This window comes from Ascaphus truei, chromosome 3, assembly GCF_040206685.1.
Source record: "Ascaphus truei isolate aAscTru1 chromosome 3, aAscTru1.hap1, whole genome shotgun sequence".
Taxonomy (NCBI): domain Eukaryota; kingdom Metazoa; phylum Chordata; class Amphibia; order Anura; family Ascaphidae; genus Ascaphus; species Ascaphus truei.
In genome coordinates, this window is record NC_134485.1 from 325,228,716 (window position 1) to 325,246,605 (window position 17,890).

A 17,890-nucleotide genomic window follows, 5' to 3' on the forward strand; every position below is an offset into this window, starting at 1 on the left:
CCATCTCCATCTCCCCCTCGTTTTTGCAGAAACCTGCGCTCTATTAACCTACCAGCTCTTGATTCCACTTTACGCTCCTCCCTCTCCTCTCTCAGTTCTGCTTCAGACCCTGACAACCTGGTCAGGAACTACAACTCTGCCTTATCTTCCTCTCTTGATCTTCATGCCCCACTTTCTCTCTGCCGTCCTCGCCCTTCTAACCCCAGACCCTGGCTAAACTCCCACACACGCATGCTGCGTTCCTCCACTCGTTCCTCTGAACGCCTCTGGAGGAAATCTCATACGCTCGCAGACTTCATTCACTACAAATTTATGCTATCCTGTTTCAACTCTGCCCTCTCGCAAGCTAAACAAGCCTACTTTTCATCACTAATCAACACACACAAGTCTAACCCACGCCGTCTCTTTTCTGTCTTTGACTATCTACTCAGACCACCCTCAGCTGCCTCCTCTTCTTCCTCCATCTCACCTCAGGACTTTGCTGACTTTTTTAAGAAAAAGGTGGCGTCCATACGGCAGAACATCCCATCTGTTGCCTCCTCCCATCCCACAATGCTTCCCAACTCTCCTCCTGTCTTTCTTGACTCTTTTTCTGCTATCTCGGAGGATGTATCACTGCTGATCTCCTCTTCTCCCTCTACCACTTGCCCTCTTGATCCCATTCCCTCCCATCTCCTAAAACCTCTTGCTCCTTCTATAATCCCTATGCTCACACAGACCTTTAACTCTTCCCTCTACTCTGGTACCTTTCCTTCATCCTTCAAGCATGCAACCGTTATACCATTACTCAAAAACAGCAATCTTGACCCTACCTGTCCTTCTAACTATCGACCTGTCTCCCTCCTGCCTTTTGCCTCCAAACTCCTTGAACGTCTTGTATTCTCTCGATTGCTACACTTTCTCAACACCTATTCTGTACTAGACCCTCTACAATCTGGCTTCCGCACTGCTCACTCTACTGAAACAGCCCTCACTAAAATAACTGACGACCTCCACGCTGCCAAAGACAGAGGTCATTACACTCTGCTCATATTACTCGACCTCTCTGCAGCATTCGACACCGTGGACCACCCTCTTCTCCTTCACATTCTCCATACTCTTGGTATTCGGAACAAAGCTTTATCCTGGATCTCCTCTTACCTCTCCCATCGTACCTTCAGTGTCTCTTTTGCTAACACCTCCTCCTCCTCTATTGATCTCTCTGTGGGGGTACCCCAGGGCTCTGTCCTGGGACCCCTTCTCTTTTCTCTCTACACACTCTCTCTAGGTGACCTAATCACATCTTTTGGGTTTAAATATCACCTCTATGCTGACGACACACAAATTTACCTTTCAACCCCTGACCTTACACCTGCTATACAGACCAAAGTTTCTGAATGCCTCTCTGGAATATCATCCTGGATGGCCATCCGCCGACTGAAACTTAACATGGCAAAAACAGAGCTCCTTATACTACCTCCCAAACCTGGCCCTACTACATCCTTCCACATTGCTATTGGAAATACGATCATTCACCCAGTAGCCCAAGCACGCTGCCTAGGGGTCACACTTGATTCCTCTCTCTCATTCTCTCATATTCAAAACGTTTCTAAAACTTGTCGCTTTTTCCTCCGCAATATCACAAAGATACGCCCTTTCTTCTGTTACTCAACTGCTAAAACTTTGACTCAGGCCCTCATTCTCTCACGTCTCGATTACTGCAACCTCCTGCTGTCCGGCCATCCTACCTCTCACCTGTCTCCCCTACAATCTATCCTAAACACTGCTGCCAGAATCACTCTACTCTTTCCTAAATCTGTCTCCGCATCTCCCCTCCTGAAATCCCTCTCCTGGCTTCCGATTAAATCGCGTATCTCACACTCAATTCTACTGCTCACTTTTAAAGCTTTACATTCTTCTGCCCCTCCTTACATCTCAGCCCTAATTTCTCACTATACACCATCACGACTCTTGCGTTCTTCTCAAGGATGTCTTCTTTCTACCCCCTTTGTATCTAAAGCTCTCTCCCGCCTTAAACCTTTCTCACTTTCTGCCCCACACCTCTGGAATGCCCTTCCCCTCAATACCCGACTAGCCCCCTCGCTATCCACCTTTAAGACCCACCTTAAGACACATCTGCTTAAAGAAGCATATGAGTAGCACTGGATAATCATGGACACATGACACAAAGCTTGGCCCCCTGCAGACGCACTTACTAGTATTCCCTCCTACTGTCTCTGTACGTTCTCCCTACCTACCAATTAGATTGTAAGCTCCTCGGAGCAGGGACTCCTTCCTTAATGTTACTTTTACAGAATGTCTGAAGCACTTATTCCCATGATCTGTTATTTATATTTGTTATTTATATGACATGTATTACTACTGTGAAGCGCTATGTACATTTATGGCGCTATACAAATAAAGACATACATACATACAATGTGAGGACTCCTGTTGCACTGATTTTTCTGACTCTAACTAAGAGTCTGGGTCAGTTTGGTCAACGACCTGCAGCCTAGTTGCAGATAATTATATTTTATGACAACAGTTTACCTGCATTTCTTCACAGATATGATTATTAGTGCCGACGGCTGCACTGATATATCATTTGTTCGTTTCTGGTTCACTTTATATGTATTATAGGTCATTTTATTAGGGTCTTTTTTCCCCCATACATTTAAGTAATACCAATGAGGTCCATCATCTAGCTATATTTATAGCACTATTTTGTGCATGTTAGATTGTCTTAGGCCACAATTATTATTTTTCTACACTTATTTCTAAATAAATAAATATATATTTTTCAGAATTTGCACATTGAGTGCATCATATTTTCAGAGCGCTTTGTGTGGCACAGTTCCGGTGTGGTACGGTTTATTGATATTACTGGTATGTCTGTGTGATGTGATCTGATTTCATCTATCAATTGAAAGAACTTTAATCAAATTAACATCTTACCTGGTATGAGCTAAATAGGCAGACCCCTCCCTTAATTGTTAGCCAAATTAATGTGTTTAACTATTTAAGTCAGTCTCTCTTGGCTGTGAGCCATATGGCTGTGTGTAACATCAAAGTGTCACATTGAAAGTGTCTGGAGTTAATTTTGGAGTTGAAGTGACAAAATAATATTGCTGAAATGAAGATACTGTTGATATAATACTGAAATGGACTGAGGGGGGAGGGGGGTCTTTGGAGAAGGATTGAAAGTGATGTTCAGTTTCCATTTTGTAAAGTCAGTTATGTCTTTAGTATCCATTGTTTGTGTAAGATGTGTGTGTGGTGTGGTTTCGCTTCTACTGTAAGTAGATTTACGACTGTGTCTGAAGTAACGCCCACAGTCCTAGTGGGAGATTGTACCACGTACCTATTCAGAGAAGTTTTAAGCCAGTTCTAACCAGGTTTAATGAGCTGTAAGATGATTGGTTGAAGAATTAAGGAGTGGTTAGTATAGTCTGCCTAGTAACACATTTTAGACAAAGGAACCAAAAATGTATAAAACAGCCTGCTTGGACACTCCCTGGGAGAGAGTCTTATAGACTTTTGAATGAGCATGATCATACTTTGAAATAAACTACTTATTATCAAATGAACCCCGTTTGTCAGTTTGGAACATTGACAGTTGATTAGAAGATCTGGACCCTGCAGCTGTGAGAAGTTAACATTCTAAATGCTGTGATTACTTGAAATCTTCCTATCCTCCAATACCTGGGAAGTGTCTCCTCCTGCATCTCACTATGCCCTCCCTATTGCTTTTTCTGTTTCCTCACTCCTTGGTGAACGTTTCTGTTCCCTCCAACTTCCCCACTGCACCATTATTTATACACCTCTCTCCCAACAACTTCTTTACCCCTCAATAAAAATCACACACACAAATCCTCTATTCACACCCTCTATCTACTCCTTCCTGCTGCTGGGGATCTCCCCTAAGCCTGAACCCAGCCATGTACACATCTGCTCTCACCCACGCCCCCCTGCCATCTCTTCCCCTGTAAATGGTTCAACCTTCTGATTTAATACTGACTAACCTTAAACTCACCCCACAAATTAAGCATCCCAATTGCCTGCACTCATGGCTATTGTCCAACAGTCACTACTACCACCCATTGTGGCCAAGCACTGTCATCTACAGCACTTATTCCCACACCTGCTGTCTCCAATCATACCTCTTAGATTGTAAGCTCTTCGGGGCAGGGATTTCCTTTCCTATTGTCTGGTTTTGCTGCGTTTTATTGTATTATAATTCCCTGTACTGTATTCTTTGTGAAGCGCTGAGTACACGTTTGGCGCTATATAAATAAAGACATACAATTGCATATCAAGTTCTGATTGGCGTACCTCTGACTACACCGTTGGTCAGACCCTTGTGCAACCAGTAGCGGTAAAGAGTGTTCTGCTTTTTAGCAAAGTGTTATTTGTCTCAAAGCGTGAGAGGGCTCATCAGGGAGACTCTGCAGGCAGTCCAAAGGAAGGGTTAAACAGAGGGACTATATCTAGGTCTCGCCAGAAGCAAAAGGTTTCCTACCCCATGATGTGTGCGCTTTGGTTCTGTGACTTACCCAGTTCATGGGGCAGCTCATGACAAAACACAGCAACTGTGGTACTCAGACCACCAGACAACCCAGAAGAGAATGCAGCTCCTGTAAAACAAACAACACGCAGCTTAAATATGCACCTCAGCTACTCTGATGCATCTAGTGTTTTATTGCGTATCAAATCCCAGACTGCAGGGAAGTCTGGTAGAAGCTACCCTAATAGTGTATTGTTTTATTGCCCATTGTACTTCCTTATCATAGGCGCCATGAGAATTAAAATAAATACTCTAGTACCGGGCTACACCAAGATCCAGATTCTGACTTCAAGCCCAATGTAAAATTCGTCCCCATTGCCCTTCTGCTGCACAGCTCACAACGTGACAGATTCAGTAGTTTGGATCTCTCAGACTGTGTGGATCCCACTGATTTGCATGATCTTACTGGGTTTTTTATTTAGTTTTTTAATACCTGCAGTATCAATGATAGAAGGCAGTACTTTTCTATCAAAATTTCATTTTTGGAACCCCTAAATCTTAGTGACTTGTTCTTTTGGAGGTTGACCTCACCAATTTAGGCTGGTGAAATGTGGCCCTCCTGTATTGACAATTGAGCTGGAAGACAAGTTTATTGTATTCACGACAACAGCAGCCTCGGCCAATGAGAGAGCTCCATTCCTTAAAGTCCTGTTCATATGATCAGAGTAGCCTCACCTATAGCTAGTCCATCCGTGAAGTTGTGGATTCCGTCCCCTAGAACAACCATCCACACGATTTCTGAGATGCCTCCCACTCCTGTGCTATGCGAGTGCCCCGAGTGATCGTGATGAGAAGGTGAGTGGGTTTCAATGTTCCTTCTGGTTTCCTCTACCTGAATCTCACTGCTCCTCTGATGCAGGTCACCAGCTGTCCCGTAGACCTCACAGAACTCAGGGTCTGCAGGAAAGTCCAGATCTTAACCCTTTTGCTGCCAGAGGGGCCTTGCAGAACCATATGGAAGCAACAGAGTTAACAGTAATGAAAGGGGGATTCCGGTGTAGGTATTAATGCTGAGTGTAACTAGCCTCAACTAGAAAAATGATTATGAATAAGGAAAAGTATGTAAACTGTAGGGGAGCTGCAGAGTGATAGTACAGAGCAGTACTAGATAAGAGCACTGGTTATGGTAAAGCTGTAGGAAAAGTTGTAAGAATGCTGCAATAAGCTGTGTGAGTGCCGTCTGCAGAAGGAGATGCACAGAGCAATGGAAGAGCTAAGTCTGCGAGGAAACGCAGGGAGAAGTGTTGGATTGCAGTCACTCAGGGGTGCAAGAGCGCGGACTGTGAGTGAGGTCCAGTGAGCAGTATCCCATTTTGGCCTCTGGGGGAATGCAGGGATCAGTGTAAGAGTGCTGTGAGTTGGTAGAGATGCAGGGAGTAGTGTAAGGCTGAGATGATACTGTGTGCATGAGCGCATGAGCGCCTTCGCGCATGGCGTGGCGCACACCCGACGCTCAAGCGATCGCTGCACATACTGATTCAGGCGATGGTGGGTCGTGGCGGAGGCGTGGCTATGATGTCATGGAGCAGGTTCGCCGTGATTGGCTGAACCGTTCACGTGATGCGACCGTTGCCTGAAAATATTTTTTTTTGCACGCATTGGGGGCGGCCTCTAAGGATCCTGCAATTTGTACTTGGTGCGTGTGCGTGCACAAGCACCCTCGCACACAGTATGATCTCAGCCTAAGAGTGCTGTGAGTTGGTGGAGATGCAGGAAGCAGTGTAAGAGTGCTGTGAGTTGGTAGAGATGCAGGGAGCAGTGTAAGAGTGCTGTGAGTTGATGGAGATGCAGGGAGCAGTGTAAGAGTGCTGTGAGTTGGTAGAGATGCAGGGAGCAGCATTAAAGTTCTGTGAGTTGGTGGAGATGCAGGGAGCAGCATTAAAGTGCTGTGAGTTGGTGGAGATGCAGGGAGCAGCATTAAAGTGCTGTGAGTTGGTGGAGATGCAGGGAGCAGTATAAAAGTGCTGTGAGTTGGTGGAGGTTGAGGGAGCAGTGTAAGAGTGCTGCGAGTTGGTGGAGATGGAGGGAGCAGTATAAGAAGTCTTATAAGTGTTGATCTGTTTGCCTCACCAGCAGGATGCCCAAGTTCCCATAACACAGTTGTGCAGCCCTCATCCTGGGCACGCTTTTCCACCTGGGGGCGTCTCTGTGTATTGGAGAAGACACACAGAGTAACGTAGATGTGGAATAAATTGGAGGCAAAACATTGTCCCTTTATCAGGATCACTCACCTTTGTCTTTCTGTTCCTCAGCAGCCCCATAAGGTTCTCAATTAGGAAAAGCAGGTATAGACCACCCAGTACACAAAGCCCCTTCAGGACCGGCTTCACAGAATGGGGTCCCTCATCCTGCCTGGACTCTTTGTGTTCTTCCTGTGCCTGCAACACAATGTTACTAGAGACTAATTGTACCTGCCCACTGACTCCAAGTTACCTGTGTCATGGAATCTTTCTGCAGATCTTACTGTACTATACATGTTTCACAGAGATTTAGCATCAGCAGTGTCAAACTTCAAAGGGGGCTTACTAGTGTAGCTCCCTTTTGAGAACCACTAGTTAGTATAAGGGGCTAACAGCCTTAGTGTGGGATCACTCCTGTTACTCCCCTCCCCATCATGTGATGTAGGATGACTTGCAGAAAGGATAGCCACTCCCCAATAGGTATCGTGATGTCATCATAAGAAGATGGGAGGCTCCCCGGAAGGTTCTAGAACCAGGTTCCTAGGGAGGGACAGTTGGAGGGGGCCTCACCGTGAATCATGTATATAGGTTTAAGTGTATAGTTGTGTGTAGTAATCATGTCCTCTCACGTTTGTTTTTCAATTAGGGAACGTACCCTATATAGTTATATATAGTAGTAATGTCCTAAGATTGTTCTCATTCAAGAGGAGGAGTAAGCATGTGCTCAGCAGGGAGTTCTCAGAGTAGAAAATTCAGAGCACAGTAGGATCGGGACCACTGGAACATCCTTAGCAAAGTCCCGATCCAATAAGCCTGAATAAGGTAGGCACTACACAGATTGATGGATATTGCTCCCCGATGGATAGTGTACAGTATTCCCACCGGCAGGTCCTCAGTAAACTCACGATCTGATAACCTAACCATTACTAAAAAGGGGGAAGGGGGGGGAGAAAGTGTGTGTGTGTGCTGAGCACTCATATTTTAAGTGAAACGTCTTTGTCTTTTGTCACAGAAATTGTATTTGTGATGGTTTTAATTAAAAATCGAAAAACAATTTCAGTGTCAAAACGCAAAGAAGTTTGACTTAGAATGTGTGTTTTAGCTATTTGCAATTCTATATTTATCGTAACTGTGAATTCTGTGTGTGTGTTTGTGTCAGTTAGTGTGTGTGTGTGTGTGTGTGTGTGTGTGTGTGTCAGTTAGTGTGTGTGTGTGTGTCAGTGTATGTGTCAGTTAGTGTGTGTGTGTGTGTGTGTGTGTGTGTCAGTGTATGTGTCAGTGTATGTGTCAGTGTGTGTAAAACAAAAACAAACAAACCCACTGTTTTCCCACTATAATGCAGTTTTCTATATAGAATCCCCAAATCTCACTGATGTTAGTCCGCGGACGTCCTAGGAGAAGCTCTGGACCTAGTGATCTGCAAATAACAGGAGGTCTGTGACATACGTGAGGCAGGAGGTGCAGTAAGGCATCACCACAGAGGGTCCCCACGGCCAGGGCCACCAGGAACCTCAGCAGGTAGCGGAACAGAGGGCGTCTGAGGAGCGTAACGAGTGTCACGGCCAGGAGTGAAGGGGCACTGACCAGGGTGACAGCAAGTGTGCCCCAGCCCAGAACTGCAAGACAGAAGACACAGACACCAGTGAAAAGGGGCACACGACATGTATTATCATTGGTTATCATTTTCATTTAACAGATTCAACATGCTAAACCCATTAGTTCTGTTTGGACTTATAAGTGACGCCCCTTTTTTTCCCCATTAACCATTCCACTGCTGTTAGTTCAACATAGTAAATGAATGATAGTGGCATAGCTAATGCATTAAATATAGGTGTTATCCCATTTTAAAAAAAGTATACTATACATTTTTTTTTACAATTCAAATGTTAATGTCTACATAGTCGTTAAATACTTTAGTACGTTTTTACAATCTTTACTTAAATGTATTTTATGATAAGAATCAAAATCAAATTAGAATTACATGGACCCAAAGAAAATAGAAAGGAGAACATTTTACGAAGGTTGACTGAATTTAAGAAAACCAGTTACAGTGATAACCTGATTTAAAAGACCCTTCCTTTGCTTGCTATGCTAGATGGACTGGAACTACTGTATCAAGGAACTTATTTTATTTGTGGGAACCATGCGTACCCTTGGTTACCATTTGATTGGTCCAGATCATGTTATGTGGAACACGTCATTCCAGCCATGAGACATTTTACCCATTTGAATGCAACAAGATTCAGGTTGGACTCATGGAGACACAAAAAAGGTCAACATCATACAAACCCAGATCTATTGCTGAAAAGACTGACACCTTGTTGTTTCTCACTCACAAAACCCTCAGTCATTCAGGTTCACTGGATTTCAAACATTTGAGCAAAACTGAATGGTTCTTTTCCGCTTTGTTGCCAACTTATGGTCTTATGCGTGCAGTTGACCAAATAAGAGACCTTGCTAATCTGATGGAACAAATAAGCAATGACACTGCAGACACTTTGGGACAAAACCACAGAAATGCCTGCTATAGGAACTATAGCTTTGCAAAATCGAATGACGAACTATATATTGGCAGGAAAATGGGGAAAGAATGTTGTACCTATATACCCGTTAACAACAGTACCATTCATGATCTAGTTCAGCATATTCGAGACTCAGCATCCCAACTCCATGCAGAAGGACAGACTTTCACCACTTGGTTATCTAGTTTATTTCCATCCTGGGCAATGTGGCTTAAACAACTTATTTTTTGTGGTTTGGCCATATTGTTCGTTATTATTATGTTATATCTGTTACTTAGGTTGGGATGCTGCATGTGCACTCATCTTCCGCAGTTGAAGTTACCTCACAAGGAACAAAATCGTAACATAGAAGAAAGTAAGAGTCCAGGTTGGGGGAAGAGAGGGAAGAAATCGAAAAGTTGATGGAAACACAAGTCTAAATTTTCAGTGAGGCTTCAAATCGCCTCAAAGTTTGTAATGTGGAAGTATAATATTTTTATATTAACATACATATGTATAACTATAAGAAAAGCCATGCTTTGTGTTACAGTGTATTACGGGAAGCAGTAGAGTAGACATATGAAAGAAGTTTAATTCTTCTCTGAACTTATTCTCACCTTTATAAAAGCTGACTATTTGTTATCTTTTCCTAGATGGGCCGCTCGCTTTACTTCTTATCTGTAAAAATTCCTTTGAGCAGTTAGGTGAAGGAGGGAAAACAGCTAAGGGTTTTGGCGGAGTGAGGGTATCTCAACCCCTTTATAAAACACTGTGCTTGGAGTCCAAAGAATCACATTGCGTTATAAGCGAATCGCGTTAGAAATAATGTACAATTGTATACATTGTACAATAAAGTATTTAAGATACCAATAATCGTATACAATAAAGTATTCATAAATACAAAAATTGGGAGCCACGCTTGCATCGCGTTATAACGGGGTTAAGACACAGCAAACAGCACGGAGTTAATCCAAAAAAACTGTAATCAAAACATAGACACACGTAAGGCTTACGTGTGTCTATGTTTTGACAACAGTTTTTATGGATTAACCCCGTGCAGTTTGCTGTCTCTTTACTGGTCCTTGGATTGGTTCGTATGCTGTGTGTTTCTCTATGGGACTAGCATCTGCTTTTTTGCTTCATTACAGTGTGCTGACTGGCCTCTTGTGGAATATATATGTAACGGGTTTTGTGAACCGGCCTGACCCACCCAATCTCACATTGGCCCCTGTGGTCTAACCGGTCCCCATTACAGTGTGATAGTGTCTGGTGGTGCACCTGTTGGCTACAGGACTCCTGAGTCTCCCGCATGATGGTGTGTGGGGAGGACCCGTCCAGACAGGCAGCTGAGGTAGTGTGCTGAGTCCTACCTAGTTCCAGTGCAGCGCCTCCACCTCATCAGGGTCCCTTCGGTCACTTGGGGATGGTCCTGGCGAGGAACTCCTCTGTGGTGCTCCTCTCTGTGCAATTACTCCACACATGCACACGAGAGGGTTGGTAATCAAGAGCATCTTTATTGCTTGAGGTGGGCTAGCTGCCCCTCGCAGTACTTTCTCTAGCCACTCATCATCATTCAGTGCTTCCCTTTGAAAGGTGTAATTCTCCTTTAATAGGGATTCCCTATCCCAGCCGGGATGTCTTTACCCTGTGCCAGGTCCCTGGACACAGTCTTCTTACCCAGCTACTATAACATAACTCTACTCTTCTCAGAACTCCCCTTAACCACGCAGAACTCAGAACTCAGAACTAACTTTTAGACACAGTGCTGTGCCTTATGTACACTCTGGAAGCTGACACACCTCTGACATCACTAACCATGGAGTCAGAGCCTGTGACCACTCCCATCCATACACAGGGCACCCCACCAGGGTGTGAGGGCAAACCTCCATAATTACTGCTGGCATGCCCACAACTTACCAGGCCTTACTGTCAGCAGGAGAGATGACTGTAGCCATTTTACATGCCCGCTACATTCTCCCCCTGGTGAATCCCATCGTCCTCGCTGGGACCTAAATTTAAATACCTTCTTCCAGGAAGCACTGTAACACATAACACATAATTGTTAACATCACAGATTGTACATTATACAAAAAAAATGACCACAGCGACATCTCGCCAAGCCCGCCCCGACCAGCAGCCACGAGCCCGCAAAATGTTTTAGTACCCCCTAATAATAGTGACTCGGGTCAGGTTTCTTAACCTCTCTACCACCCATGTCCAGGACCATGACATGATAGTGCCTAGGCAGTCCCCTCTCGGGCCTATAGGTCACCCTGTGTTTGTGTATATTCCTCCCTATACTCCACACTCGCATCAGGTGATCTATTCTGTCCTCTGCTCTCCTTCCTGTAACTTCACTCCCCTTATTGACTAGGTACATCTCGATGGTTTCCCTAAGCCACCTTTCTCTGTTCTCTTCTATCTCCTCCATGAGGGGTTCAGGGACATAAGGGTACTCCAACCCGTGGGAAGACTTATATCGAGCCATTATTGCCCGTTCCGCTCTACTGATCCTAGTTAGGTCAGCCCTACCTGCCCTCCCAGGTAGCACCCATGATAGGGGTTCGTCAGGATCCACAGGATCGGACAGTGTCTCGGGACCCATGGGCTCTATCTCCCTGTGCTCAATCTTATACCACCGTTCCTGCAGCTCCCTATCTCGCTGTTCAGGGGTGAATTCTCCCTTGGCCCACCAAAAATCAACTACATCCTCCCTTCGAATAAGGAATCGCGTACGATCCATCCAGGCCGCATAACCTTCAAAGAGTGGGGCCCACCAACGGTGTTCCTTGAACCTATGTGAATCCCCTGAGTCACTTTCTTCCGCATCCCCCCATGAGAATACCCCCGATGTCCGTGCTGACCGTGGTACGGACCACCGTGATGACCCCAGGGCCTTGTCCTCGGTTTTATTGGTCGCAGGAGGCAACCACCGGCCTACCGCAGCCTTTCCTAATTCTCCCCCTCCCCAAGAATTGCCCTCCGTAGCGCAACTGCGCTGTCTTTCCCCAGTCCTTCTCTCCTCCCCCCCCAAAGGTATGTCCACAAGTTCCAGGCTAGGCGGGGACCCCGTGGGACAGGTGATGGGGGCAGGGGTTTTACCTAGGGCGTGGGGTTGGGCATAAGGGCAAGATGGGATACGCCACGGGACTACGACCCGTTCCCGGCTGTCCATGGACTGATCCAAGGAGGATAGCTCACCCTCATCCGTCTGCGGTTCTCCCATCCAGCTCTTGGGCCCTTGAGGTGATCGGGGACCTTCACCCGATCGCCGGAGAGTTGCTGCATCCTTCCCGTCTGTTCCGCCGTCGCCACCGGAAATGATGTCCTCACCGGAACCGGAAGCGCCGCCATCTTGGGTAGGACCCCCATGCGGGATCTCTTCCTCAATGACGACATCCGGAAGCTCCGCCGTCGTCTCCACCGGAAGTGGTATCTTCTCCGCACGTGCGTCTTGGGCCTGGCACGGCCTTGTTTCCGCTACACCGTCTACCGGAGCAAGGTAAGTAAGTGGCTTTCTCTTACCATTCCGCAGGGGTGTAGGCATCTCTCGCCCGTCGCCACCATATCCTGGGGCGGAGGGACTCCGTCTCTCGGCTCGCCGATCTGCGGGGGACGCCCTGCTTTCCAGGCTGCTACTCACGCTACGGGGTGTCGTCCTCCCCGGTTCTGTCCTGGGCCTCGATTTCACCTCCGCTAGCTCGCGGAGATCCTCATCCGAGTATTCTCCCTTCCCCGACTTAGGGGTCACCGATCGGGGCGATAGTCTTTTTCCAGTGCGGTCGGGGGGTGACCCGACCGTCTCGGTTGCTGCTGACCCAGCCGATTTAATCGACTCCAGTCCCCTTTCTCCGGGACTTGCACGACTGATCCACAGTGCACCAGGGGACTCGGCGGAGCGCCTAGCCGTATCCCCCGGGGGGTCAGCAGATTGGATCGGAATGAACGTCGGCATTGGCCACAAGTATAATGTCCCACATTGTGGGCAGCGTGCCGCTGTGTTAACAATGCCTCCGGGCAGCCCGCATTGAAGGCAGAGCCCGACCACCGTCTCGGTGTTGGCCACCCTGACTACCAGTACCCCGCCGGGTACCGAGTAGGGCTGGGTGGAGACCATAGTGCCCACAGTGGAGGAGCAGGCCATTCTTTTAGTAGGGACCACTTTCAGTATGGGTCTCTCCAGGTCAGTGGTTCCTCGCAACTGACCGGTAGAAGCTTCTGGGCCAGCCGCTTCGGCTCCTCCTTCCGCTGGCATAGCTGGAACCCGCCCCCAGGGGTTGCAATTATGGGCGGGTCCCACAGGGGAATAGCATGCCCCTCAATTAAGGCCGCGCCTTTCTCAGTCCTGGTGGGCGCGGTCTGCGTTTTCGCGCCAATTTCCTCATCAGAGTGGGATTCTTGGCCCGCGGCTAGTTCCCGCCTTCTCCTGGCAGCTGCTTTCCGTGCAAAATATCCCTCCTTTTTGCACGTTACCTCCGCGGCCGGAACTACTTCTTGTAGTGGCGCCGTCTGGATATCAGTCCCTGGGCCCAGTGGGTGCATTCCCACAGGCCATAGTTGAAAATCACTCCCCCTGGTGGAAATCAGGGGAGGGTCCCATAGACTAAGCGGTTAACTCAGCACAGGGGCCGAGTGAGTCACTGTCCATGAAGGCGCAGCCATAGCTTTCGCGCCATACCCCCCATTAGGGCGGGGCTCTGCTGTTCGCGCCATTCCCGGCCAGCTTTTTGCAAGTTCTGAATCAGCCATTTTCTCTGCGACTGGCCCACGCGGTCTCCCTAGCAAGCGGGAGCCGCCATTTTGGATAGCTTTTAAGCCCGAAATGTCAGTTTGTTTGCTTTCCTCACTGGGTTCCCCCCCAGTTATCACAATGTCCTCACACTCTTCAAGGGTGGCCCCTCGGTGTCCCAGACAGGACCAAAACGGGGCAGCCACAGCCTTCGCTCCACTCCAGAGCAGACTAGTTAAAGACAGCTCAGCGACAGTTTGCTCTTCAGTGGGGCGCACGCCACGGGTGCCTTCCCCATCAGCCTCTGGTCGCCATTTTGGGCTCTCCGCACCACGCGGATCCTCCATTCCTTGGGTTGTCACGCTCTCGTACCAATTATCGTACATGGGGCTCCGCTCTGCGGGGCAGCCACCACGCCAGTACAATAAAGATTGCTCAGATGCACCACCACATGTGTACCTGATCTAGGCTGGACTCATGTTGCACTACCTCAGGCTAGGCTCACTCTCTCAGTGTCTGCTGTAACTCCTTCCTCCCAGTCTGTGCTCCCTATGGTAAGTGTCTGGAATGGGCTAGAGTACTCTGGCTCTGCCATGCAGTACTTGGGGCGTCTACCTCTCTTGGTCAGCCTAGCGCAGACCCTCTCCAGGATTCCTGACCACGTTAACAGGCTATCCCTTCTGGCGTCCTACCAACTAGCACTACCTCAAAGTGACTCGGTCAGCTATAGCCCGGCTCCAAACCCCTCACTCCTTTCAGGCCCCTAGGTCGTCCCTGCGAACTGACAATACCCTGCCAGCCCCTGACCACCCCTAGGTCCGTCCCTACGCAGCACAGAGTGGCAGCAGACGCTCTCCCTGTTTCCCAGTGTGCCTAGCTAGAGCCTGTCCTGTTGACAGATCTGATCTCAGCAGCTCGCCTCCAAATGTAACGGGTTTTGTGAACCGGCCTGACCCACCCAATCTCACATTGGCCCCTGTGGTCTAACCGGTCCCCATTACAGTGTGATAGTGTCTGGTGGTGCACCTGTTGGCTACAGGACTCCTGAGTCTCCCGCATGATGGTGTGTGGGGAGGACCCGTCCAGACAGGCAGCTGAGGTAGTGTGCTGAGTCCTACCTAGTTCCAGTGCAGCGCCTCCACCTCATCAGGGTCCCTTCGGTCACTTGGGGATGGTCCTGGCGAGGAACTCCTCTGTGGTGCTCCTCTCTGTGCAATTACTCCACACATGCACACGAGAGGGTTGGTAATCAAGAGCATCTTTATTGCTTGAGGTGGGCTAGCTGCCCTTCGCAGTACTTTCTCTAGCCACTCATCATCATTCAGTGCTTCCCTTTGAAAGGTGTAATTCTCCTTTAATAGGGATTCCCTATCCCAGCCGGGATGTCTTTACCCTGTGCCAGGTCCCTGGACACAGTCTTCTTACCCAGCTACTATAACATAACTCTACTCTTCTCAGAACTCCCCTTAACCACGCAGAACTCAGAACTAACTTTTAGACACAGTGCTGTGCCTTATGTACACTCTGGAAGCTGACACACCTCTGACATCACTAACCATGGAGTCAGAGCCTGTGACCACTCCCATCCATACACAGGGCACCCCACCAGGGTGTGAGGGCAAACCTCCATAATTACTGCTGGCATGCCCACAACTTACCAGGCCTTACTGTCAGCAGGAGAGATGACTGTAGCCATTTTACATGCCCGCTACATATATATATGAGCATAGTGTTGTATTTACATTTGTATATATAAATGTAAATACAACACTATGCTCATCTGCATGTCTTAGGCAGGTCTGCAACCCCGCCTTTCACCATTATCACCCAGCACACAGCACTTCCACTGCAGCAAGGGATTCTGGGAAATGACAAGCAAATGAGCACACAGTGCCACGGCCGTCACATCACCCACGTGAAGCGGGTGCAGTTTTCGGCCATGGTAGACGCACCATCGATGGGCGTGTCTAGGGGCGTGCCAGTGACATCACAGAGCTGGTTCGCCCTCATTGGGCAAACCGCTCACTTGACCTGTCTGGCGCACCGAAAAATCAGTCTCAACTGATTTCTCGCACAAAGCGCGCCACTTCCTGTTTCCACGCGCCCCGTATGGGCGCAATCACTGCCTTAAGGCAATCTGATTGCGCTGCGTGCGGAAGCCTCTGCGCGGTCTGAAGCAGCATGGCCCCAGCCTAACCCTCTAGGAGCACCGAGTTGAGTAGGACTGGACATTGCAGAATAAAAGAAAATCTTGAACATTAGACAGAGGCCAGAAAATGTCAGCGTATTATAGCCACCTATAAAACAGGTGTTTATTAGGTCTCAGTGAAGCTGTGAATTCCAGTGAACATACCCTACCATCATTTTACTGAGTCAAGGGGGTGAGAAGGGGGGGGGGGAGAAAGAGAGGTGAGAAAGGGGGGGGAGGGAGAAAGGGGGGGGGGGAGAGAAAGAGAGGTGAGAAGGGGGAGGGGAGAAAGAGGTGAGAAAGGGGGAGGGGAGAAAGAGAGGTGAGAAAGGGGGGGGGAGAGGTGAGAAAGGGGGGGGGGAGAAAGAGAGGTGAGAAGGGGGGGGGGAGAAAGAGAGGTGAGAAAGGGGGGGGGAGAAAGAGGTGAGAAGGGGGGGGAGAAAGAGAGGTGAGAAAGGGGGGGTGAGTAAGGGGGGGGAGAAAGAGAGGTGAGAAAGGGGGGGGGAGAAAGAGAGGTGAGAAAGGGGGGGGAAAGAGAGGTGGGAAAGGGGGGGAGAAAGAGAGGTGAGAAAGGGGGGGGAGATAGAGAGGTGAGAAAGGGGGGGGGAGATAGAGAGGTGAGAAAGGGGGGGGAGAAAGAGAGGTGAGAAAGGGGGGGAGAAAGAGAGGTGAGAAAGGGGGGGGGAGAAAGAGGTGAGAAAGGGGGGGGGAGAAAGAGAGGTGAGAAAGGGGGGGGGGGAAAGAGAGGTGAGAAAGGGGGGGGGAGAAAGAGAGGTGAGAAAGGGGGGGGGGAGAAAGAGGTGAGAAAGGGGGGGGAGAAAGAGAGGTGAGAAAGGGGGGGGGGGAGAAAGAGAAGTGGGGTCAGGGGGTCAGGTAAGTGATTAAAAGCCTGCATCTTAAAAAATCCACGGGAGAGGGTGGAGAGGCGGGCAGTGGGCCAGAAACATATCCGATAAGGAAAACCTTATTTTGGGCTGTAGTCAATGTGGCTGGTAGGGGAAAGAAATTTCTTGATGGGTCTGAGCTCCCTTTCAACACTCACCAGTTCTGGCAGGTTTTTGGCTTGCTAGTCGCTCTGAAGTCCGAGGAGAACCCGCATTGAGGCCTGTTTTCTGGTCTTTTGGGGATCCTTCTTGCGGGTCTGGAACGGATAAGCCCAGGGATCTAAGAAACAATCCAGTTTCCTCTGGGTACCTGATGGACATATATTTTCCATGTTTTATTACGACCATTTTAAATGGAAACCCCACCGATAGCGGATGCCTTTATCTTTCAATAATAGAGTTATGGGCCTCAGCTCACGCCTTCTGGTTATTGTGACTTTAGACAAGTCGTTAAAGATTTGGAGGGATTCGTTTTCAAACGGGATATCTAAATTTTCCCTGCTGGCAGACATAATCCTCTCTTTGGTTGAGTAATAGTGAAATTTCACTATGATGTCTCTCCGCCGTTTAGGATCCTCGGATCTGGGGCCCAGGGCCCAGTCAGTTTGGAGTTAGTGTTCTTTCAGGCCAGGGACCAATGAGATGAAAAGCTTATTATGGTATTAGCAGAGGTTCTCCGTCAGGACTGCCTCAGTTATATTCCCAATTCTCAATTTTTGCCTTCTATCCCCGTTTTCTTGGTCTTCTAGACCGTCCTTTAAAGAGTTTATATCGTGGCCCAGCCGCATTATTTTATCATCCGCTGTTGATTGTAGCTGGAGGGCCTCCTCCATTGTGGTTTCTAACCCCCTCTGTTCTCTGG

At 48.2% G+C, this 17,890-nt stretch overlaps 1 protein-coding gene across 5 annotated transcripts in view; it reads right to left on the reverse strand.

Annotated features, from left to right (window-relative positions):
• The window catches only part of SLC39A5 (solute carrier family 39 member 5), a 49,818-nt gene that overhangs the window by 13,665 nt on the left and 18,263 nt on the right, over positions 1-17,890 (reverse strand). For all 5 annotated transcript variants that reach the window (XM_075591309.1, XM_075591310.1, XM_075591306.1 and 2 more), the window contains 5 exons: positions 8,173-8,342; positions 6,778-6,924; positions 6,617-6,692; positions 5,222-5,443; positions 4,536-4,616 (listed from right to left, as the gene is read on the reverse strand). In XM_075591309.1, coding sequence (XP_075447424.1) covers positions 4,536-4,616; positions 5,222-5,443; positions 6,617-6,692; positions 6,778-6,924; positions 8,173-8,342 — 696 coding nt within the window. The remainder of the gene's footprint in view (positions 1-4,535; positions 4,617-5,221; positions 5,444-6,616; positions 6,693-6,777; positions 6,925-8,172; positions 8,343-17,890) is intronic.